This window comes from Astyanax mexicanus, chromosome 17 (assembly GCF_023375975.1).
Source record: "Astyanax mexicanus isolate ESR-SI-001 chromosome 17, AstMex3_surface, whole genome shotgun sequence".
In the NCBI taxonomy this organism is placed as follows: Eukaryota; Metazoa; Chordata; class Actinopteri; order Characiformes; family Acestrorhamphidae; genus Astyanax; species Astyanax mexicanus.
Genome location: NC_064424.1, coordinates 15,485,640 through 15,510,165, shown reverse-complemented (window position 1 = coordinate 15,510,165; position 24,526 = coordinate 15,485,640). Strand labels below are relative to the sequence as shown.

Below are 24,526 nucleotides of genomic sequence, written 5' to 3'. Positions count from 1 at the left end.
GCGGGCCAATTTTTTATTCTAGTTCTAAAATACCTCCAAAAAAGGAAACGTGCCACAAATGGCCCACGGGCCGTAGTTTGGACACCCCTGTTCTAAAGGGTTTAAATATTTTATATTATTTATATTATTATAAACATATTTTTTTTACTTTTCTACATCATCCTTTTGATCCTGCTGTTATGTGAATGTTTAAATGAGCTCTCTCCATGGTGTACTGTGCACAGGTGCCAACATCAACGCTCAGACAGAGGAGACGCAGGAGACTGCGCTGACTCTGGCCTGCTGCGGTGGCTTCTTAGAGGTGGCCGACTTTCTCATCAAAGCTGGAGCGGACATTGAGCTCGGCTGCTCCACTCCTCTCATGGAGGCTGCGCAGGAGGGTCATCTGGAGCTGGTCAAGTACCTGCTTGCTGCTGGTGAGACCTCTCATATTTCAAGTATGTTGTTTTTAATGTAGCTGTTCTTGTAATTATGTTCGAGGGTCACATGTTTCATTGCTCTCTATTCTCTAGGAGCTAATGTCCACGCCACTACAGCCACGGGGGACACGGCACTGACGTATGCCTGTGAAAACGGACACACAGACGTTGCCGATGTGCTGCTTCAGACTGGGGCTGACCTGGTGTGTGTTTGTTGAATTGTTTTGTATTTTTCCCCCTACTGTTCTAGTGATTTTTTTTTTTTGTTTTTTTTTTACATTTACATTTTTTACATTTTAATATATGTGGTTTGCTTTTTAGGAACATGAGTCAGAAGGTGGAAGGACACCACTGATGAAAGCAGCTAGAGCAGGACACCTCTGCACTGTACAGTTCCTAATCAGTAAAGGTTGGTGTCCACTACAGTCTAATAATTTAGTATATTTGATATAAAGAGCATGAATTAATTTCATTCTGATGACCGTTTTATTTGTTTATGTATAAAATCTAAGTAGATTTAGGATGATCTACTAATCTATTTGTAATCTTTCTTGTTGATTATTCCAATCCCATATTTGTGTTTCTATACATTTGAAGTTATGTAATCATGTAATTGTTTTTTTTTTTTTTTAATAACGTTTTTGAATTTATAGCAGTTAATTATCTTATCATACAGTTTGATTGACCTGCGTGTCATTTAGCTCCCAACTGCTAAACATTAGCCTTCTCTCGGTCCAGGTTAGCCATTTATTTATTTATTTGTTTATTTATTTTAATTTTTTTGCTTTTAGGTGCTAATGTGAACAGAGCCACGGCCAACAATGATCACACTGTGGTGTCTCTGGCCTGTGCTGGAGGCCACTTGGCCGTGGTGGAGCTGCTGCTGGCTCATGGTGCAGATCCCACTCACAGACTGAAGGTGGGTCCAGCAGTCTCCGTTGATACTTAAGAATTTTACTTTTTCAGCAGAATTTCTGCCTGGTTATATTGGAAGTCTATAGAATATATTTGGTTAATACTCTTTGTATTTTGCTTTGGACATAGTTAATGGGGTTCTTTACCAGATTATACACAGATTTCTCTGAAACTAATTGGGCATTGATCTCTCTTTTTAATAGGATGGTTCCACGATGCTAATTGAAGCTGCTAAGGGTGGTCACACGAACGTGGTGTCCTACCTGCTAGACTACCCAAACAACATTTTGTCAGTCCCTGCACCGGACCTGTCCCAGCTCACGCCCCCCTCCCACGACACGTCTCAGGTGAGAAGTTGTATCATATTTCAGTATGCCATCAACTCACTATCCAAAGAAGCTTTACACAAGCATGCAAATCATGATAATGTATGAAAAACAGCTGGGGAGGTCTTACTTTTCGGATTAATTTAATCAATGATGAACGTGTCTCTGGTTTGTGACTTTTTTTTTTTTTTTTTTTTTTTCCCTTCCCCTCCAATGTTTCATAACCACAGGCACCTCGAGTTCCATTCCAAGCCCTGGCCATGGTGGTACCTCCCCAGGAGCCAGACAGAGTACCCTCCACTATCGCTACGCCACCACCAGTCACAAACAAAGGTTGGTTATCTTTTCAGTTTAGTACCAAAATGTCAATATACTGTATCTAGTTTAAATGTTATTCTTCTGTTTTGTTTGAATGATGGTTTTATTTAACCTGCTCTCCAGGTATGTCCAAGCAGAGACTCAGCTCTTTGCAGGGCAACGCGGTGGCCACAGGGGGACTGGACGCTGACCTGTTACCACCTTTCCACCCGTACCAACCGCTGGAGTGCATCGTGGAGGAGACGGAAGGAAAGCTGAATGAGCTTGGCCAGCGCATCAGTGCAATCGAAAAGGCCCAGTTACAGTCGCTAGAGCTCATCCAGGGCGAGCCGCTCACCAAAGACAAGATCGAGGAGCTTAAGAAGAGCCGAGAGGAGCAGGTGCAGAAGAAGAAGAAGATTCTGAAGGAGCTGCAGAAGGTGGAGCGGCAGCTGCAGCTCAAGACGCAGCAGCAGTTCACCAAAGAGTATATGGAGGCTAAGGGGATCAAGGAGGAGCCGGGGCAGGTGGCAGGGGTGGAAGCGCCCGGCACCCCCCTGCCACTCCAAGCCACACAGCTGGGCTCCAGCACTGACGGCGAGGGCAACCTCGATGAGGAGGACCACCAAGCGGCTCCTGCAGATGAGGAGGACGAGGATGACGAGGAGGATGATGACGATGAAGACGATGAGGATGAAGACGATGAGGATAGAGACTACCCTGAGTTGCCGCAGGTGGACACTATCCTTTATCGTGAGTCTGCACAGCTGCCCCCTCCGCCGCCGCCTCAGCCCCACACCATGCAAGGCCCCACGCCTCCCCCTTTGCAGACCAGCTTTGTCCCCATTCAGCCCTTGGCAGCACAGCAGTCCACAGACTTCAGCAGTGCAGAGTACCCAGGCAGCAGCAGCCCGGACCTGCAGAGAGTGATGTTGGGCCAGCCGTTGTCAGGCCTGGGGCCTGGCCTTCTCGCACAGGCGCCCGATGGCCTTATGGTGGCCACGCCCGCACAGACGCTCACAGACACGCTGGATGACATCATGGCAGGTGAGTGGACAGTAGTTGACATCTGCAGCTTCTTGGATTTCACCTGCTTTTGGCAGATCCCCCTATAATTTGTGATAATGGTTTTGTGATGATGATTTTTTATTTATTTTTATTTTTTTTGTAACATTCATGGCTGATTTCTCATCCTGTCTGCAGCAGTGAGCAGCAGAGTGCCTATGTTAAACACTACGACCTCACCTATACCTCAGTCCACAACACAGACGCCCATCAACACTGTCTCTTCACCCTCCATGCTCCCGCTCTACCCGTCCGTTGACATCGATGCACATGTAAGCATTGAGCTCTGCCACTGAAATGGGAATGCTCAAGTGAAACCGAACTGGGTAGCTCAGGCTGGCTAAATTTTTTCTTTTCCTTGAGCTTTTTACCTTAAACAATGTAGGATTTAGGTTCTGCTGTTAAAGTCTTCACTGTCTGGTTTGGGCTGCCAACTGGCAAAACCATCACAGTTTTACCAGTTTTACATCAGTTAAAACAAAAATCATATGTATCATAGATTTTTGTATTAATCATTTGATTAATTGAAATAACCTCACTTAAAAAAAAAAGTAAATAAATTAAATGGATTCAAAGTGCCTACTAAATAGCAGGATTCATTATGGATCATAACGGGTACTTTACTTTATAAGTACCAAGTAGTAATGAAATGAGGAAAGAAATACTGTATAGAAAAAAAAAGATGCATCAAGATCGTTTTATCGCATCACAGACTTCTGAATTAGAATTGAATCGAATCATAAGGTACCTAGTTTGTGCCTAACAGTGATAGTGCTTTGGTTGTAGATTTTTTTTGTATTATTATTTAGGCAGTCTTGATTTAAAAAATTGTGTGGTCTTAAACAAATAAAATAAAAAAATTCCAAAAGGGTCCAATAGCACTCGTTGTATTAAAAAAAAGGCGTTTAAAAAAATGAAACGCCTTAGTGCAATGATAAGTGTTTTATTGTTTCTTCTCGCCCCCTCAGACGGAGAGCAATCATGACACTGCTCTGACTCTGGCCTGTGCTGGAGGCCATGAAGAGCTTGTGTCAGTGCTCATTGCACGCGGGGCCAACATTGAGCACCGGGACAAGAAGGGTAAGAATTAATTTAGACCACTACACACATAGACATTCTACTGAGACAAAGCTAAATCTGATCCTGTTTTTGCTCTCTATCAACAGGGTTTACTCCTCTGATCCTGGCGGCCACCGCGGGTCATGTTGGTGTTGTTGAGATCCTCCTCGACAAAGGAGGAGACATCGAGGCTCAGTCCGAGAGGACCAAAGACACCCCTCTCTCCTTGGCCTGTTCAGGTGGCAGGCAAGAGGTACGTTTTTAGAAAGCTATTAGTAGCATTTGTAAGTAAGCAAATCATTTTTTTTTTTAATGGCTGCGATCACTCTCTAATTTTATAAAAATATTTCCTTAAGTTCCAAAGAAAGAAAATAACTTTTGGCTCCATCTCTGCAGGTGGTGGAACTGTTGCTGCTCCGCGGCGCTAACAAGGAGCATCGTAACGTGTCAGACTACACACCTCTTAGCCTAGCTGCCTCAGGGGGCTACGTCAATATAATAAAAATCCTCCTCAATGCTGGAGCTGAGATTAACTCCAGGTCAGAGAATTTGTTCATTTAAACTTCCCTGTATATTTGCTTATCTCTAGGAGAGTTGACTATGATGTGTGAGCTGTAATCTTTTCCTGGAACCTTGCAGTTCTGTCTTTTCACTAATGCATCTTTGTCTTTGACCAATCTAGGACGGGCAGCAAGCTGGGCATCTCTCCTTTGATGCTAGCAGCCATGAACGGTCACGTACCAGCAGTAAAGCTGCTGCTGGACATGGGCTCGGACATCAACGCTCAGATTGAGACCAACCGAAACACAGCACTGACGCTGGCCTGCTTCCAGGGAAGGGCAGAGGTGGTCAGCCTTCTGCTGGACCGCAAGGCTAACGTTGAGCACCGCGCTAAGGTTAGGTGCCATTCTAGAAATTAGCTTTCTTTCTTCCTCACCCTCTAACTTAAATTAATCAAATCAGTGATTTAATAACTGTCAGAAACTGTCAAGTTATGTTTCTAGTGCATGTGTCAGGGTTCGTACAGGCATGAAAAGCCTGGAAAATTCATGGAATTTTAAAATAGCAATTTCCAGGCCTGGATAATTTTTAAAAAAATTAAAATACCCAGAAAGTTTTGGAAAAGTCTTGGAAATTTGGTCTACAAATCTTTGTTTCAGTTTATCAATAGAGAAAATCTATATTGAGTTAATAAATATATCAGCTTAGAGTTAATTCAGTAATTTAGCCAGACACATTTTATTATTACGGATTGAGTGGCAGATTCATTTTAGACTTTCTATAATCAGTTTTAATTATAGTTTTAGTTGATTTTTGGTTTTATTGTCTGCACTGATGATTTAAAAAATTGTATGGTCATGAAAATTAGTCTTGAAAGCATGGAAAAATCATTAAAAAAATAATGGATATTTATTGGTTATAAGTGTATGAACCCTGATTTGTACATTTTGTTTGCTCTATTGAATAATACTGATACTTATTGATACTCTTGTCATAGACGGGACTTACCCCTCTTATGGAGGCTGCGTCTGGTGGCTATGCAGAGGTAGGCCGAGTGCTGCTGGATAAAGGAGCAGATGTCAACGCCCCGCCTGTCCCCTCGTCCCGTGACACCGCCCTGACCATTGCTGCAGACAAGGGCCACTACAAGTTTTGTGAGCTCCTTATTAACAGGTGAGTAAAATGAAAAAATGTCAGCTTCTGAGATATAATATTTAACACCAACTTAATTGATAATTACATTAATCACGTTGCTCTTTTCTTTGTCTCTTTCAACAGAGGGGCACACATTGATGTGCGCAACAAGAAGGGGAACACTCCTCTGTGGTTGGCTGCGAATGGCGGCCATTTCGATGTGGTGCAGCTACTAGTGCAAGCTGGGGCCGACGTGGATGCAGCAGATAACCGCAAGATCACCCCTCTCATGGCAGCATTCCGTAAGGTACGTTCTGTAAGGTGTACGTTATGTGTTTGATGAAGGGATTGTATGAGGTAGTATATCACAGGAGGAAGAATGTGTGGGCTAGTACAGAGGAAGAAATAAAGCACTGTTTTTATGTTCCTGTTTGTAGGGTCATGTGAAAGTGGTGCAGTACTTGGTGAAGGAGGTGAATCAGTTCCCCTCAGACATCGAGTGCATGAGATACATCGCCACAATCACAGACAAGGTAATGAGTGAAGCATTACTTTGTACCCCATAGGTTAAGTTTGTAGTTTGTGGGTTTATTAAAATATTTTGTTGTAAAAAATTGCCTGATTTGAGTCTTGGTCTTGTGTTCCCAGGAGATGCTTAAGAAGTGTCATCAGTGCATGGAGACCATTGTCAAAGCCAAAGACCAACAGGCTGCTGAGGCGAACAAGAATGCCAGCATTCTGCTGAAGGAGCTTGATCTTGAGAAGGTATGCTTTAAAGTAAAGTTCCAGTGAGGAAAGCATTAGTTATATTTTTTATGAACAAAGCACCTTTGTAGCAGTTTCCAATTAGAGTGTTTAATTTGAAGGTAAAACTAATTTCACGTTCTGTTCCTTGGTTTTGACCACAGTCTCGTGAAGAAAGTAAAAAACAAGCTCTGGCAGCAAAGAGAGAGAAACGTAAAGAGAAACGCAAAAAGAAGAAGGAGGAGCAAAAGAAAAAACTAGAAGAAGAAGAGGCAAAAGTGAAGGATGTGTTTTCAGAGGCACAGGACCTGAAGGAGGACTCTGCTGAAGGTATATGGATTATTGTACCTTTTTAAAATCTAGCTCTGTATTTCCTTCCTTTTTATCTTTACTGTACACAGATGTCCCTCAGTAAGGTTTTCTTTAATCTTCAATCTTTTCGTCTGCTTCTGCAGAGGTGGAGGTCCCTATTGAGCCCCCAAGCGCCACTACAACCACTACCATTGGCATCTCTGCCACCTCCACCACCTTCACCAATGCTTTTGGCAAGAAGCGAGCCAACGTGGCCACCACACCCAGCACCAACCGCAAAAATAAAAAGAACAAGACCAAGGATTCACACAATGAACCCATCATACTCCAAGATCCTCAGGTGGCGCTGGCGCAGCAGAAGGCTGACAAAAACAAGATCCATGGTGAACCCAGAGGTGGTGGGGCGCCGGGAGGCACCAGTGACTCAGACAACCTAGACAGCACTGACTGCAACAGTGAGAGCAGCAATGGCAGTAAAAGCCATGAAATGGCTGACCTACCTTCCTCATCGTCCTCTTCATCTTCATCTTCGGCCCCAACAGGGCCCAGCCTGCCTCCACCTGCAACTGAGAAGCGGCAGGGCCTATCGCTGCCCTGTTCCCGGGAGGAGAAAGTTACTGTGTCCATCTCAAAACCACAACAAAGGTATGCGTTTTTGTAGGTTTTCAGGTTGTATTAGCTGGCTGGATTGGCTCAGGATGAAGCCTAGATTATTCTAAAGTGCAAACAATGTTAAATGTTACATTTATACTAGTGATAGTTGGATCCTTTTATCCAGATACATTATGATTTACGGTAGACGTGTATTATCATGACAATATCGTTAAATTAGTTCTCTGTAATACTATATTATCCATTACAGAGCTCATGAAGTCATTAGTGATCTGCCTTCCAGCTGCTTGCCCTCTTCGCTCAAGACCATTTCACTGCCAGTCACTTCACCCAACAGCAAAATGAACCTCACAAGCCCCAAGAGGGGACAGAAGAGAGAGGACGGATGGAAAGAGGTTGTTCGAAGGTAAGCAGCGTAGTGTGTCATCAAAAGGGTAATGAAGTTAGATGTCTGCTTCTGCATTACATTTTTATTTATGGGAAAATGCTGCGATTTTACCTGTTTTGTTCAGGTCAAAGAAGCTCTCAGTCCCGGCCTCTGTGGTGTCTCGAATCATGGGCAGAGGTGGCTGTAATATCACAGCCATTCAAGACGTGACGGGTGCACACATAGATGTTGACAAACAGAAGGACAAAAATGGCGAGAGAATGATCACAATCAGGTGCAAATCCTATTCTGCATATAACTAATTACTTTCTCACTGAATCAATGTTTTTTTTTCTTCTTTTAATGTATACTTTTGTGAACGTCCCTAGTGTGTGCATAGGTATTCTACGTATCCTTTAAACTTGTTGTCTGCTCTTTTTCAGAGGTGGCACAGAGTCAACACGGCATGCTGTCCAACTGATCAATGCATTGATCCAGGACCCTGCCAAAGAGCTAGAGGACCTGATTCCTCGCAACCACATTCGCCAGCCTGGCACCAACACCAAAATTGGCTCCACCTACACCACCTCCACGGGAGCCACGAGCACCACTGCAGCCACTTCAAAAGGCCTGCCGTCGGTTGTGCCCTCCTCCAACGTGTCTTTTCAGTCCTCCTCTAACTCCAGCTCGCAGCAAGCAAGCAAAATTGGCAAAAATATGCCGCCTGGTGTCAGACCCCCCTTCGTCTCTCTGCCACCACTGGCCTACACGCATCCTCAGCTGGCTATCTTGGCAGCTCAGACCATGCACCAGATTCGTCACCCACGTCTGCCCATGGCACAGTTCGGCGGCACCTTCTCTCCCTCACCGAACACGTGGGGCCCGTTCCCTGTGCGTCCTGTGAGCCCTGGCAGCGCTAACAGCTCACCCAAACACACCGGCAGTGCTGCCCCACGTCCTTCTAACTCTACCCCTGCTACCGCTGAGCACCCTGCCCCAGTGTCAACTTCTGCTGTCGCTCCTGGCTCCACTGCCTCTCCCACCAACTCTGCTCCCTCAAACACCCCCACACCCACCTCAGTCCGGAAGCAGCTTTTCTCTGCTGAGCCCAAGTCCGGCACCGCACCTGCCATCACCACCACTGCCAGCAGTTCTTCTGCTGCACAGGCTGCATCTGTTCCCCTCAGCTGTGCTCCCACCAATTCCACGACCCCTCCACCTCTGCCTGCCCCAATCGCCCCACCTTCACAGCATCCTCCAGTCCCCAAGCCAGAGCCTGCTGCCATTGGCACACCTGCTAAAGAGAAGCCGGCTGACCTGACGGTTCCTGTTTCGAGCGCTCCATGCGAGACCCCCAGCCCTTCAGCCCCCTTGCACTTCCCCGTGTCTCCTTCAGCACAGCCTGCGCTACCCATGCAGACAGAAGGCAGACAGCAACTACCCCTCCCCTTCACCTCCAGCACAGAGCCCAGTTCCTCCTCCACAGCCCAGCCTGGCACTACTCTACCCGTCTCTCGTCCTGCGCCACCCACCTGCAGCAACACCCTTACCAACACCAGCAGCACCTTACCTCACTACGCCACGCCTGGAGTGTCCCCTCGGATGCAGCCCCCGGGGCCCTACTACCCCATGGCTCCTGGCGCTCCTCTGCAAGAGCCGCAATCCGTGTACGTGCCCCCAGGTGCAACACAGGAACCTATCAAACAGCAGCAGCAGCCTCCCCCTCCCAGTCTGGTTGCTGCCAGCATGCCACCTCCCTCTCTGCAGATATCCTCCACCATGAACGTAATGAACGGCTCCCAGATGCACCTCCACAGTGGGAAGGCTCAGTTGCCCCCGAATTTTGGTCCTGCGGCTCTTTTCAATCACTTCAGCAGCTTCTTTGACAGCAACCAAGTGGGCAACAACCAGGTGTGGGGAGCATGTCATCTTCCTGCACGCACTCCACCAGAACAGCCCTACAGTGCCCCGGCTGCCTACATCGGAGGAATGGGACCGATGGAGAGCAGCATGGCCCCTCCTGATAGCTCCAAAGCACCAGGGTTTCGCTGTGCCTCTCAGAGAATGGCATCTAGCCCCATTGGTAAGTTTTTTTTAGTCTTTTGAAGAGGCAGACTAGAGTATAAACATATTTTGATTGAAATGTAACTTGAATATTTTGGTTTAATAGGAATGCACCCAATGGATCCCACTGGCAATTCCATCTCCTCCTCCACCGCGCTCACCAGCTTCGCCCCAAGCATGTCGGCCAGCCCTGTGTTCCTGCCGGGCCCTGCTCCTGTCGGAACGCCCTCATTTAGTCGTCAGCACTTCTCCCCTCATCCTTGGAGCGCCTCTACATCCTGTACGAGAATAAGTAAGGAACTTGTGTTCTCATTTCAAACAAGACGTACTACATTTTTATTATTAGGCAAGTGCATTTTAATTAATTTCTGCTTTCTGTGTTTAGGTGAGTCTCCTGTGCCCTCTGTATCATCTGGAGCATCTTCCCCTCTGTCCACATCCACCGTGACCCCTGCCTTGATCCAAGCCAAGCCCAGCAGCTCTAGCCAGCAGGACCGCAAAGTGCCCCCACCTATTGGCACAGAGCGCCTGGCTCGCATCCGGCAGACAGGCACAGTCAACCACACAATTCTGCCCTCCAGCTACACACCACCGGTTGGACAGGGCGGTATCTGGTCATATGGAGTTGGCAGTGCCTCTGGTAAGTCAAACAAATACTAGTGGGAGGAAACACATATATTTGTCTGCAACCCTGATTTTTAGTATACAATATATCTAGCTAGACCTAATCTTGATTCATAACCATAAACCTGTAACTGCATAGTGGCCTGTTTTTGGGGTAAAACTTTTTTTTTGTTTTGACAGAAGGGATGTCTGCTTGGTCTCAGCCTTTGATGGGAGGGCCAATGATGCACCAGCAATTACAGGAGCAGTCAGCATTTTCTCAGCATCAGGCTATGGAGCGTGATGACACCGGAATTGTGGCTCCCTCCAACACCTTCCACCAGCCCATGCCCACAAACTTCATGGATTTTCCAAAGGTTTGAGCACTGAAGCTTGCTACTAAAATTTTAAAAGACTGAAAAAATTAAAACTGAAAATGCTTTTGGATATTCATGTCTACAGGAGACTGATTGAATTCAGTGAGCATGTATGATGTCTTACACAGATCAAGCATAACCTACAGCACTGCTGTATCTGATCCAGTAATGGCGATAAAGCATACACTAACACACCACCCCTGTGGTAGTGTGTCACCGCAGAGCTGAGAATGATCTGCTGCCCAAATAAGAGCTGCTCTGTTGTAGTCCTGTGGGGTCCCTGAACATTGTAGCACAGGATGAAAGGAGGAGGATAACTTGTGTGTGTGTATATAGAGAAACAGGAAGTACTACAGTCTGTAATTAAAGACATACAAAGTATCCTATATATGCTTAGGAAAACCAAAAAAATAGTAATGGGAGTATAAACAAGGAAATGGTCTTAATGCTGTGCTTGATTGCTGTTCGTCAGTTAGAAATAAAAAGTGATAATGTGTTCAGACTATCATATCCTCTTTCAGCTTAAGCAATTCTTGATTAGGGGTTTTAAAAAATGTAGTTTAAATGTAAATCTGTTTTGCTGATTTTTCTTCTGGTCTGACTCTTTAATGTGTTAGGGGTTGCCGATGTCAATGTATGGTGGCACGATACTCCCTCCTCACCCTCAGATGACTGAAGGTCCTGGAGGTCCCATGTACAATGGGCTTCACACCACGGACCCTAGCTGGAACCCCATCCTGAAAGTGGTCCCTAACTCGGCTGAGAATTCAGACCCACAGCAGGTAACTATTGTAAGAAGCCCTGTCCTGTTGTGAGTCCATGAATAATGAACAAAATGAGTATTAACCTCAAGAAAGCTAATTCAAAAATCAATGATTCCACCCCAAATACTGGTTCTCATTTTTTTCTTTCCTGTAAATATGGTCTGTTCTGACTGTTGAAACCTTGTCGTTTCAGGTCTGGCCTGGGACTTGGGCCCCTCATGTGGGAAATGTGCATCTGAATCATGTCAACTAAACACACACCTAGAGACTGAGAGGCGTAGGAGCAGTAACAAGAAATACACGTTAAAGAACAAGATAATTACGTAATTACCAAAATGTTAACCTAGGAGTGTCCCCTTTCAAAAATTAAAATTTATGAAATTTGAGAGACGGACACCTTTGATGTGCCTAACTAAAAAGAAAGAATCCAGTGTGGGCTTTAACGTGTTTACCACAGTCTATGAACAAACCGATTGCCTGTTCAACAGGATACATTCTCTGAGTAGTATAGCCATTTTGACAGTTAAGCCCCACATAAAGTGTTCTTGGTCTGCAGGGCTCAATAGGACAGTGCGCTATTTATACTCGGCCAAGAACTAGATGATTACATAAAGAGAGAAATCAGACCTTTTAGAGTGGTAAATACATGTATAATTGTTTACATACTGAAAAAGGGTTAAAATGAGAGTAAATTTCATGTCGTATAGTGGCTCTACTTTATGTAGCCTGTATTAATGTGAAATATTTACCTTAATATTCAATAAAAAGTTGGAAATGTTTCCAAATGGTGTCATTATTTTTCTTTTAAATAAAGCTGTAGTCTTAAGTGTCAGTAATGGTAAATGTTCATATGAAAGACTGTAGCCAACATCTTTATCAGATGTGATTGTGAAAATAAACAGTAGATCAGCCAGCTGCACACAAGGCTAAAATGAGATCATAACATGAACTTCTTCTGCAGACAGGGGGTGCAGTTTCACATGGATCCACTCTAAAGTTCAGGGAGTGGAGTATTTGTGTATGTATGTGTGTGTGTGTGTGTGTGTGTGTCCCTTTTCGTCTCCATTGTCCCCACCAGATCTAAAAACACTAGATGCTAATTATCTGGGAGAACAGAACTTTCAAAAATCTCCACTTTGGAGAGTGTTTTCAAGAAGCTGTCAAAAAAAAGACAAAAGCCTGGGTTTTTAGCAGTATCCTGGTAAATTGGGGCTGGGCTAAAGTCCACCTCAGAATCTTGTACTTACAACCTTGCAGCTTGTAGATATTGCATTACACTCTTAAGAACATTTGTTGTCTGCTTTTCTGTTGCCAGAGATTGCCTGTTTTGTTTTTGCCTTTTCTGTTACAAAGTTGAAATATATTTACAGTGGCTTTTTTGACCCACCCCCAACTCAAAGTCGGAGCTTAACCAAACCCTGAGTTTTACCATTGATAAATAAAGTTTAGGTTGGTATGGGGTTCACATGCAGTCATGTCATAAATTCAGTATTCCTGACACCACTTAAAGGCAACAGAAACTCATACGTAGGAATGTTCGAATGTTCGAGTTATTAGAATGCCCCTCACAAGTTGGATTTCATACTCAAAGTCGAGAGGCCTGACCTCACCAACCCCATCAATCCCCCACAGTCCATAATCTCTGTCTGTCTCATTAAATCAGACACACATCCTGAATAAAGCATTGTCGTTTGAATTTTTGCTAACAGTGATAATCTGGAACATTTTGGTTAAATTTGCCATTAAACCAGCAGTAAAGGCGTATCAAGCCAGTTGGTGTGAACTCGAATGTCTTCAGTTGGCTGGATGTTTTGGGGAAAATCATTCCCAGATCTGACCTCGGACTTCATAGGTAAGCCAAATGGAATGAATGCAGCATCAGACCAAATCTATCTCCCCCCACTAAGTGTAGCCTATGTTAATCTGAGGTCTGGTACTACCAAATAATATTAGTTGTTTTTAATTACTGAAAACAACGAAACTTGAACATGTCGCTCAATTAAATCATTTATTTATTATGTTTATATTATTTATTTATGTTAGATACTCAGTCTCTGCACATCATTTTCTGAGAGATTGTTTGAATTGAACGATTCTAAAAACATGTTCAGACTGCTTGTTCAATTTAACACAAGGTGGTTGAGTTCGATTAAGTCCAGCTGCATCTTTTACTTCTTTCAACATTTATTTTGATGATAACATAAATACAAATGATAGGAATATAGAGAATGAAATAATACGTTTTTGAAAATGCACACAACATATTCATCTCTGTTGTACTTTCTTCTCTTTATATTTTTAAAATAGCATCGTTACTCCCATTTAATTTTAGCTTCTTTTCTTACCGGCTTCTGGTCGTTCAAAAACAAAACCCTATACAGATAAATCTCTCAATCCGGATTGAGTGAATTTGTCTGTGGCTGGATAAGAAGTATACGTGTATTTCATTCCAACACCCTATTGGTTTATGCTGATCCATCACATCTGCACGCGTCACGCTCAAGAAAATAGCAGATGTATGTATCCTAGTATGAAAATGAACCGTGCAGAGACTCTAGAGAACTCCAGACAAACGTCCAACTAAGCCTATATATTTGCATTGTACTAAGATGCATTCATTTTTAAATGGGCATATATGCAGAAACAATGAGTCTAGTGCATTCCAAATGTATCAACATTAACATTTTAATATAACATTTATTGTCATTATGGATTTTTTTTTTTAAACCAGGACTTTTATACTTTTACCTGAGAAAAAAGTGTGACAAAAAAAACTTGAGTTGATACTTAAACTTCTACTGAAGCATTTTTAAACTCTAGTATCTATACTTCTACCCAAGTAATGGATGTCGATACTTTTTACACCTTTTGATATTGTGGCGTCCTCCTTCCTCTTCCACGCCACAATATTGATAAACTAGAAAAAAAATCTTTATGGATCCAACATGCTCATGGAACAGAAAAGTACAAATAAAATTACAAATGAAAAGAATAATACATTACCCGAGGAAGGCTTATCAACATACGATAAATCATTATAAAAACAGATCATAAAAGAACTTTTTTTTATTGATTCTACTTAAATATATTGAAAAAAAGAATTTTTGGTATAGTTTTGCGTCTGAAAATGTTTGTTTGTGTATAAAGTGTTTTGCTAGTAGAATTTAAAAGTTTAAAAACATATATTCTTTGCGATAATAACACATACCTGTCAAGTTTTGGACTTAAAAATAAGGGATTTTTCCGCCGCCCCAACAGCCCAACCGAGGGCTAAAAATTAATATGTATATATATATATATATATATATATATATATATATATATATATATATATATATATATTATTTAATAGATTTAAAATTGAAATTGAAGGGTGCACAAATTTACAAAAAGGACATGGATCAGATATATTCCATAAGTAAATAATAGTCCTAAGGGGCCTACACAATTAATAATCTTTCATTAATACTTCTTTCTATCGTTCAGTCCACTCCTGATCAGTTCAGTTAATTTCAGCCCTCTCCACATTTTCTCTCTCTCTCCAGCTCAACCATCTCTTCTACCCCTTCTAAATAATACATTACACCACAATACTTGAGATTTAAACAAATTCTAACACACCCTAAAACTAGCCCTGAACTAATAGAGTTTGGAAATTATAGGTTTTGGCTGATCAGGCACATCAGGGCAGGGCATTATATGTATGTAGATTTTTCTCAAACCCTGAATATCTATCTAGCTAATTCTAAAGTTAAACTAACTGAGTCACAAGCTGGATTTTATTAAACACACAATGGGTTTAATTTATGTTTTGATTCAGAGAAGAGTCTTTTTAACCAGCTATCAGAAACAATCTCATCACAGTTTACATGGTTAATTACCTTTCTTTTAGAAAAATCTCCGTATATCCAGATTAGTTTTAACGACAGCTGCTCCGACTAGCTGCCTGAACTCACAGCGAGGGGAGGGTCGGGGCTTCCCCCACACTAAACTGCGCTCCGCAAAACCAGCAAGCTGATTGGCTGTTTCTCCTGAAAGGCGGGACTTTCTCCTTGAACCGGCAACACGATTGGTTAAGAGACACACAGCGGTCAGTGCATTGTCGCCTGTGGCCTATATTTTTTTTATCTAGTATAATACGGGAAATTTACGGTAAAATACTAATACGGGAGGACGGCGGGAAAGAGGAGTAAAATACGGTAGTTTCCCGGCCAAAACGGGAGACTTGACAGGTATGTAATAACATCTTATATATAATGAACTCTTTCACTGCTGTTACGTCAGCTCGGTTCATGCCCCGCCCCCTTTAACTACACTCCAAAAGCGCGCGGCTCTCCCGCTCTGCTGACTTCAGTCCGGAGACCCGAGAGAGCAGAGACTGTGAGTGAACAGGTAACAGAGCCGAGCCCGAATACTTCTCTCCAGAACCGAGCCTGAAACACAGTCCTGCTGTGTAAGCGCTGCTAAAGCCGCTGTCAGTACAGAACCGCGTCCTGAGGTCCGCTGAGAGTATCAGAGATCATGTCCGCAGTGTGTGAGGAGTCCTCGGGCTGCCCCATTCCCAGCCGAGCTGCTGCCGCCAAGAGCTGGTCTCCCCTCCCCGACTCCTACAGCCAGACCCCCGGGGGGACCCTCTTCTCCACCACGCCCGGAGGTGAGCCCGCCTGGCCCAGCTAATGAACAAGAAGGGCTTGTTTATTAGCTACGAACTAATAAACAAGCCCTTCTTAGATGGAAAGTCTTAGAGTGAAAGTTTTAAAGGGCTTGTTTATTAGTTTGTAGCTAGAGTTTGCGTGGGAGACAATAAATTGGGTTACAAGCACCAAGGTGTGTGATAAAAGGGTCTAAGTGAAGGTTTCAGAAGTAAAAGTAGTTTGTTCAAGTGTTTTCCAGACTGCAAAATTCCAGTTACGGTGAATTTCTATTATGACAAATATCTGGGCTAGTTTTGGATAAAATATAGACATTACAAAGCTATTTGGAGCTCCATTTTTTATCTTAATCGTGTGTATCTCCATGCTACTTGAGATGAGAGTAAGATAAAAAGTGTTAACTACTTCCCTACTGTGTTAAAAATGTGTTTGTTATGAAGCAAAACTCACTGTAAACAACTGTGTGTACAGAAGTGGTGTGTACTCACTATAGGCCCTTTTAAAAACGTTGTAATAGTACTATTATGCTAATACAATGTCAGATCAGTGGCATAATCTATTCTTAAAATGAAAATAATATAATTTATTGCAATTTTTTCTGTGAAAATTTACCAGCCACACAAGAATTGTCATTGTGGCAGGCCTGAAACTCACTTATAATATTTTAAAGACAAACATATTACTCCCTTCAGTGTTTATCATTTATTTATTTTATTCAAGCTATATTTAACAACAGTTTTTGAGGTCTGTTGAAAAGTTTTAGACCTGGCTAAGACTGCACACCAGGTTGCAAAATTCCAAATGATAATACAAATCCAGCCTAATGTCATGTCAAATCTAGAATCTTAACAGGAGCAAAAAGGCTGATCTGTGCTCTGTCCACAATATGATGGTCATGAGGATATTAACCACTAGAGCTGTAGCTAATTATGACCTGTGGTCTCACTCAATTGGCACAGTGAGGTGTAATACAGGTTGCTTAACGTAACAGATTGGACGCCTCCTGTTGAAGCTCAGAGTTGCAGTTGGCAAGGCACCACATGTTTGTTTACATTTTTGAAGTCACGCAATTGTCTTTTAGTCTCTGTGTGGTAATGTCTCGTGAGGCACAGAAGAGGAACCCTGAAGTGAGCCCTGTCCAAACACAACAAAGACAAGGCTAAAACAAAGTTAACAGGCTGGGAGAACAGCTCTCCATTTCTCCAGAGGAGTTTACCACTAGCATTGGGCTTAAGTTACCTGGTTAACTGACAAATCCTGCTTGAAAGTTGAAATTGTTAAAGCTAAAGCTGAGCGATATATGGTAAAAATATTCTATCACAATACACGTACAAAACGCATTAGAAATTGTAGATTTGTAAAAACTAGTTTAAATACCCTCATGCATAGTAGGGGTGTAAGAAAATATCAATATTGTATCATTTCATAATTGTTTTTGCAATACCTTATGGATTTTAAAAAATTAGATTAATTGAGCTAATGTAAAATTGATGTCAGATGGTGTTTTGTTGCTGTTTACACTGCAAGACAGCAGTGTTGTACTCTGGATAAAATTAAACATTTTTCGTTCATTTTTATATGTTTTTAATACACTTAATTTTAAGTAATACAATATTATCGCAATATATTAAATCACATATTGTGTCATGATTCATATCATATCACCAATGCACAGTCCTAAAGCACAGCACAGAGACATTTTTCTTTTTTAATTCAGTTTTTGCTGCAAATCATTCACTAATTGAAATTTCTGTATTGAAATGCACAGTTGAGTGAGTGTTATTTTAGCATGGCTGACAATCTTGATATTTTTGATATGCTTAAAAAGCATATATTTGATATAATAAGAAGATTTATCAGTATATGATAAAATTTAGTCATATTTCACACCTCTAATTCAACCTTTTGTTTTTAGTCTTGTTTACTTAACTGTTCTGTGGGACTTCTGTGCTGCACTGTGTTCTCATAAAGGGCGAAATTGCTGATTTGCAGTCAGTTTTATTGTTTATTTATCATCTTTGCTAAAATGAGTGTTTGAACTCCAGAGGACTGATTACAGATGTGGGCTGATAAAGTGTGCTGGGACCTGGTGGTGCCGTCAACATCCCATGATGTGGTTCTCCCCTGTACAGTGTGTAGCGTGCTTAGGTTAACACAGTTCACGTAAACAGGACCACCTTGTCCTTTTCTGTACTTTTCTCCTACTCAGCACCCCAATCAGCTCCCCTCTCTCGCTCTCCACCCCTCTGGGCTGGGCCATACCGCAGCAGCCGTACTGCTTGAGTTGCATAACATGTTTTGCTATACCCTAAATGTGAACACTGCCCAGGCCTTGAGGAAAAACACAAGATAGAGAAAAGTAAATCACAGCCAAAGTACTCTTAAGAACTCCTGCCAGCAATTTTTGGCTTGATCTTGGTTTGCATGGAGAATGTGGTCTGCTACATCATTTAACATCTGCACATAATTCTTATTTTTTAATGCAGGAACCAGAATAATCTATGACAGGAAGTTTCTCCTGGAATGCCGGAACTCCCCGATCGCACGGACTCCGCCATGCTGTCTCCCCCACATTCCAGGGGTCACCATGCCCTCTGTACCTACCCTGGGTAAACTGCCAGAGCAGGAGGAGGACTGCAAGGACCTCAGTGGTGAGACTCTTCACTCTTCACGTCTCCTCTTCATTCGTTATACACCTGATGTCTCTCACACATGTCCTGGCTAGAGGTATTTGGGTTTAAAAACATGTGCGCCCCATTGTCTAGCAAAACTTGAGGAGCAGGTTTCTGCATGCTAGACTAATAAAGGAACAGCTGAAACATTGGCTGTCAAATCTGAGGTGAATGAGAGTTGAGTATATACTGCTGGCCAAAAATGTGAAATTAATCAACTCAATTCCCATGAATCATTTCACATCAAAGCAAAATGACTGTTTTACACTTAGATTGTAATTATGATCTGTAGAAGACCATACAATCTGGGCACAGCTGGAATTTAGCCCCCACTTTTAACCTATGCATGCAGTGAACACACACAGAAGACACACATAGTGATACAGTGAGAACAATATAATTCCATTAGCGATGATCAGCCATCGCTGCAGCTCTTTGGGAACAGTAAGGGTTTAGAGTCTTGCTCAAGGGCCTAAATCCGGGTATCAAACCCACAACCTTGACATTATTGGTTCTGTGCTCGAACTGCTGAGCACCGAGTGTTACTGAAGCAAAGCACCAAAATATCAATAAGCAATGAATCATAATACATTTGTCGTGATCCACAATATTCTTTGTGGATTCAGTTCTTAAAAAAATGAATAAAGAGCACTTTCTTGTTTAACTGGGTTGAGTGCATTTACTCTATTAAATATATGATAATGTTTAGATGAAATTTCTTTTAATTGTCTTACTATTGGTGCATTGTGTCTGCAGATTGACGTTTATTACAAAAATGTCTTTACATTTTGTTACACAATATTTAGTGGAAAATCTGCAACCTTTTAAACATTAGTGATTTAGTTAGTTACCCCCTGTGATAAGGAAGTATACTTAAGAGCGTTAAAAGTATGTTTAAATTAGGTAAAGAATACTAAAAGTACATTTTCAATTTAATATACTTTATAAAAATACACATTAAATATACCTTTTCTGTATTTTCATAAAATTTATTTTTATAAGCAATGTGCTTTAAACTAAATGTTTTGTTAATTGAAAATACTGTATATATATCTTGGCATTAAATACAGCTTAAAGTGTTTTTTTTTCTCAGTAGCATTAAGGTGTAAACATTATATGCCTCAATATGCAAAGAAGCACATTTACAACATACTTTAAGTGTACTAATAATTATGTTTAAAAAACACATACTTAAATCTAAGTTTTTAGACATTATATAAAAATAGCACTGAAAAGCACAACCTAATACTTTTATGTTGTATTTAAATATAGCTTAATTACAATTGCTGTAAGTTGTTTCAAAGTAGTACATTTATTATGTATTTTAATATGTATTATTTTTAATGATAAAATGTGACCTTTGCCATGTTAAGTATACTTTTAAAAAATATATACTTAAATGCACTTTTCTTTTACAAGGGACAAGCCAGGTACTTGAGTTGATCATAGAGGTGCATGTGAAAGTAATCTGAAAATTTGTTATCTTCTTATTTACAGAATTAAATCAAATGATAGTATTCCGAAAATTCCTGGTGTTCTTAAGTCATAATGTCATGTTTCAAGGAGACTGTGCCACTCTTTTATGAGAAAAGCAAGCAAAAATAAGCACAACCTCACTCTTGACATGCGAGTTCTGTTGTATCAGGTTAGCCTAGCTGTTTACATTACACCCTGACTCAGAGGATTTTTTTTTTGAAGTAGAGGTCATTCTCTGTTTTTAAACACACTTACCCGTCTCTCTCTCTCTCTCTCTCTCTCTCTCTCTCTCTCTCTCTCTCTCCTCCTCTTTTTCTTAGCAGAAGACAGCCAGTTTGTGATGGACATCTGAATCAGTGATGCACCTCCTATGGAGATCTCATCTGTTGCAACCTTTTCTATCCTTTTCTGTCAGTGCTCCTGATTAGAGGAACCAGGGGTTCCTTTATTTGCAGTGCCTCCATACCTTTTTTTCTTCATATTGAATAGTAAAATGCTCAGACAGGGTTAACTCTGAGGTGAGGTGATGCATTTATAGTTTGGGAAAGAAATTTGGGATGAAATAAGTGACTAACCTCTGTTATTATGAGGAGACACTGTGAGGCTTCTGTGACCCGTGTACTACTTCACGTACAACAAAAAGGTGAACAAATGTATGTAATTGCATGCATATTTCTAATGTGGATTTTTTTTGTACTGGTTCTTCAGTAGGATGAAGATGGCCTGATGGTCACTGAAGTCATTATCTTGTGCTGAAAATGTTTCATAATGACTACGGTACAGGATGACACAATTTTCAATAAAAAAAGAAAGAAAAAAATTGTAACTCTTCTTTTTTTCTCCATTTACTGATCAGCATGATTGAGGAGCTTTTAAAGTTGCTGTATGGATGCACCCTGGTTTGAACACTCTAAACATTAAAGAACCTGAAACAAGCTATTTAGAAAGATGCCAGAACACTTAATTCCAGAAGCTCACATGGTCAGTTGTTTGGACTGAGACCAGTTGATACAGCAAGAGTGTGTGAGTGGGTGTGCTCAGATTTGTTTGGAAGGGAAGAACTGTACCCACACTGGCTCTTTGCAGACATTCCTACAAAAGGAGAACCACCTCCGGCTCAATTATCACTTATTATATTTTTAAAACCCCATGAGGAACTTTCCTCAGATAGGATTTAAGCCTAGTCTTAAAAAGTATTCTACAGTATTTGTAATGTTTTTTTTGTTTAATGAAATAATAATAAAAAAACATATAGTGTATGACTAGGCTTAATTCCTATCCAAGTAAACAAACCCATGACTTTTATTACATCCTAACTTAGGCCAACACAAGCAACTGATTACAATTGGCCCACCTGTAGATAACAGGGTTTGTCTATTGACTTAATAAATGCATTTGATTTTAAAGAGAAATTTCACATAAATTTATCATTGTGTTTTTTCAGTCCACATTTACTCTATAGGATTATTTAATGTAATACAAATAGATTTTGGAATAATGACACGCAAGAAAATAAAAATGTACTTCTTTTGTATTTAAATGGAATCCATTCAACACTAATCTTTAGTATAAACACAATCATATTTTCAGAAAAATCTGTTCAGCTCTAGGGTTGGATTCCCTTAAAACAAGCACTCTGAAATGAAAAGAATATGTAAATTTGTTTTTGTGGCATCAGAAAAACAGTGATTTCAAACTGTTTTTGCAGGTCAGCTTTCATAAATGGACAATGAGCACTGAGGATGTGAACTTAACAGTGAACAGTTCTTTATATTGTGTTAAATCTTTATGATTAAACAGGCCAGTGGAAAAATGCTAAAATACCTTGGAATAAAACCTTCAATGCAAAAAAATCCATTGGCAAAAACTAGACAAAATACATGTAAATTGATAAGTATTTAAATTAAGCAAAAAAAGAATCTGCTAATGCTGTGAGATTTTTTCTTCTCAGTAGGGTTTCTTTTTGTTAAAATAAGCAATAACAAAGTCTTAAAATGAGTAAAGTAAGACTTAAATCAAGCCAAAAAATTGTAGTTAAATTACTTAAGAATAAGATCATTATTCCTAGAATAAGTAAAACAATCTTACTCTTACAATGCCTAGTAAAACAAAAAGAATATCAGAAATTAGATGATTTCATTTGCTAAGATTGAGTTTTTTTCAGTGTATTTACATTCATTCTCATACGTTTTTTTCTGTCTTGTAAAATTGCCATTTTGGAGAGAATTATAAAAAAAAAAACCAAAAGCTAACTTTCTAATGTCAATGTATTTTTGAGCATTTCTATTTGTCCTGTCATTAAAAAAAGAATTCACTGCCTGGCCAAAAAAGGTCACACACACTAATATATCTGACTTATTTATATTAAGCAGCAAAGAAATTTACATGTAATATTTTTGTGTGACTGTAACAATATATTGTTGCTGTCCAATGAAAAACAAGTTTCTTAAAAAATAGCAACTTTACAGGAGAGAGATAAAACCTTTTTTACATCGAATGGAAGTCATTGTAATGTAAAAGTTAATTTCAGATAACATTGGAGTACTTCTATTGGTCCATTCATCAAGAAACTTTGATACAGTGTGAGGGACAGTTTTTGTGTTCAAATTATGTATAATGTACATTTATATATATGTATATATATATATACATATATAAATCCTTTCTTTCCATTAAGGGAGGGAAATTGATTTTACAAGTCAAGACAACCATATTTGGCATGTTAGTGTTTGACATGGGTTTTGCTTTTAACCCATATTTGCAGTGAACACACACATGCACACACACAGTGACATGTAGAGTGAGGGCATGTGCCCGGAGTGGTGGGCAACCATCACTGCAGTGCCCAGGAAGCAGTGTAGTCAGGTGTCAACCCTGTCAAATGTGAATAATATAAATAAAAAAAAAAACAACCAAAAGCACAGCATGTAAAGTCAAATGTCTATACCAATGAAAGATACATTTAGATCCACATGCCTAAAGCCATTTTTGGTACATTTTATTTTTATGCCCATCTCCTCTTAACCTTTGACAAAGAATATGCTGTGTGTGTTTCTCATGTGATCCCCTGAAGGTCTACAGCATAGCTGAAACAGTGCATGTCTGTATACTGATGTTTTTAATATCTCTTCTGCCTTCCCCATGATCTGCAATAGGCATATGTTTTCGCAAAAACAGCCCATTTTTCCTCCAGCAGAACAAATATATGTTTTGTCTGAAGCAGCCTGAAGGGATCTGTACAGTTGCTGACTTATAACAGTATTATATGTTAGATGTGACCTTATTAAACCTTCTGTAACCTGATCTCCACAGACTCTAGGCTTCTTCTGAGGAGTGTGTAACCTACTGTATGAGGATAGGATTCATTTCTACAGTCTTAACATGGAGCGCATGACATCACGACAGCTCTATTAATGGCACCCCCCTCTGCAGCGCTCTACAGAGTTTGGCTGAGGTTTTAGGAACGTGATATCACTTGTTCATGAAGTTCATTGGGGTTGAGAACCTGAGTGTTTGCATTGTACTGGGAGCTGTTTACTGAGGCATGCATGACTTCTCGCCCAGTTTTAACCTGGCTTCTGCAAAATCATTTTTGATCACGAGACAATGTGGCCTTGTCTTACCAGGAAATGTCAATAAGTACTAGAGAGTCACGCTGCATTCCCAAAAACATGTTTTTTTTTATGTCCTCAGATACCTATAAGCTCCCACAGCTGCTCCCTGTTTGCTACTAGTTCTTAAATACTCTGAAAAAAAAAGGTTGGCTAAAAGTGACAAGGCCCTAGATTGGAGTTGTGTTCAAAAAGAATAACAAATTTAAACATCTTGCTTTAAGGACTGCAAATGGCTTTAAATTTAACCATGCAAGCAAACAAATCCTTCAGACGTGCCTGTTCAATTTGTGTTGGGACACAAGGGATTAAATTAAGTGGAACTTTCATGTCTCAGCAGAATGTTGGTCATTGGCGGTCCAGCTGTTAAAAGAGAAATCCGGTATAAAATGGACTTGGCGTGTAGCAAACATGATAATAAATACAAACTTTTGTTGAATATCTCACCTCTGTTCAACCACCAGAATTCCAAAATACTGCGCTTTTAGCTGATGCTCCCAACAGCCTTACAATATTAGCGATAGGGGCATAGCGCTGTCCATGCATATTTTTACAT

The 24,526-nt window shown here is 40.8% G+C and overlaps 2 protein-coding genes across 8 annotated transcripts in view; both read left to right on the top strand.

Annotated features, from left to right (window-relative positions):
• Window positions 1-12,338, top strand: part of ankhd1 (ankyrin repeat and KH domain containing 1) — a 34,808-nt gene extending 22,470 nt beyond the window's left edge. For 2 of the 6 annotated variants that reach the window (XM_049466179.1, XM_049466176.1), the window contains exons 9-34: window positions 225-416; window positions 513-622; window positions 741-828; window positions 1,211-1,338; window positions 1,538-1,681; window positions 1,891-1,993; window positions 2,102-3,004; window positions 3,164-3,294; window positions 3,991-4,102; window positions 4,189-4,334; window positions 4,478-4,620; window positions 4,764-4,977; window positions 5,580-5,755; window positions 5,861-6,023; window positions 6,154-6,249; window positions 6,365-6,481; window positions 6,625-6,790; window positions 6,916-7,417; window positions 7,635-7,790; window positions 7,897-8,046; window positions 8,195-9,834; window positions 9,922-10,107; window positions 10,201-10,455; window positions 10,620-10,795; window positions 11,413-11,577; window positions 11,753-12,338. In XM_049466179.1, coding sequence (XP_049322136.1) covers window positions 225-416; window positions 513-622; window positions 741-828; window positions 1,211-1,338; window positions 1,538-1,681; window positions 1,891-1,993; window positions 2,102-3,004; window positions 3,164-3,294; window positions 3,991-4,102; window positions 4,189-4,334; window positions 4,478-4,620; window positions 4,764-4,977; window positions 5,580-5,755; window positions 5,861-6,023; window positions 6,154-6,249; window positions 6,365-6,481; window positions 6,625-6,790; window positions 6,916-7,417; window positions 7,635-7,790; window positions 7,897-8,046; window positions 8,195-9,834; window positions 9,922-10,107; window positions 10,201-10,455; window positions 10,620-10,795; window positions 11,413-11,577; window positions 11,753-11,812 — 6,422 coding nt within the window. In that variant the 3' untranslated portion in view covers window positions 11,813-12,338. Of the gene's footprint in view, window positions 1-224; window positions 417-512; window positions 623-740; window positions 829-1,210; window positions 1,339-1,537; window positions 1,682-1,890; window positions 1,994-2,101; window positions 3,005-3,160; window positions 3,295-3,990; window positions 4,103-4,188; window positions 4,335-4,477; window positions 4,621-4,763; window positions 4,978-5,579; window positions 5,756-5,860; window positions 6,024-6,153; window positions 6,250-6,364; window positions 6,482-6,624; window positions 6,791-6,915; window positions 7,418-7,634; window positions 7,791-7,896; window positions 8,047-8,194; window positions 9,835-9,921; window positions 10,108-10,200; window positions 10,456-10,619; window positions 10,796-11,412; window positions 11,578-11,752 lie in introns of all 6 variants that reach the window. The other 4 variants (XM_049466175.1, XM_022676179.2, XM_049466178.1 and 1 more) reach the window with 3 other exon arrangements.
• Window positions 12,339-15,883: 3,545 nt separating this feature from the next.
• Window positions 15,884-21,179, top strand: eif4ebp3 (eukaryotic translation initiation factor 4E binding protein 3). 2 transcript variants are annotated; one of them, XM_007244533.4, is made up of 3 exons: window positions 15,884-16,213; window positions 18,698-18,862; window positions 20,680-21,179. In XM_007244533.4, exons 1-3 carry the CDS (start codon window positions 16,081-16,083, stop codon window positions 20,709-20,711), a joined length of 330 nt encoding a protein of 109 aa, XP_007244595.1. In that variant the 5' UTR covers window positions 15,884-16,080; the 3' UTR covers window positions 20,712-21,179. The 2 variants fall into 2 exon arrangements, with proteins under 2 accessions (XP_007244595.1, XP_007244596.1); XM_007244534.4 differs by having other exon boundaries at window positions 15,887-16,213; window positions 20,683-21,178.
• Window positions 21,180-24,526: the final 3,347 nt, after the last annotated feature.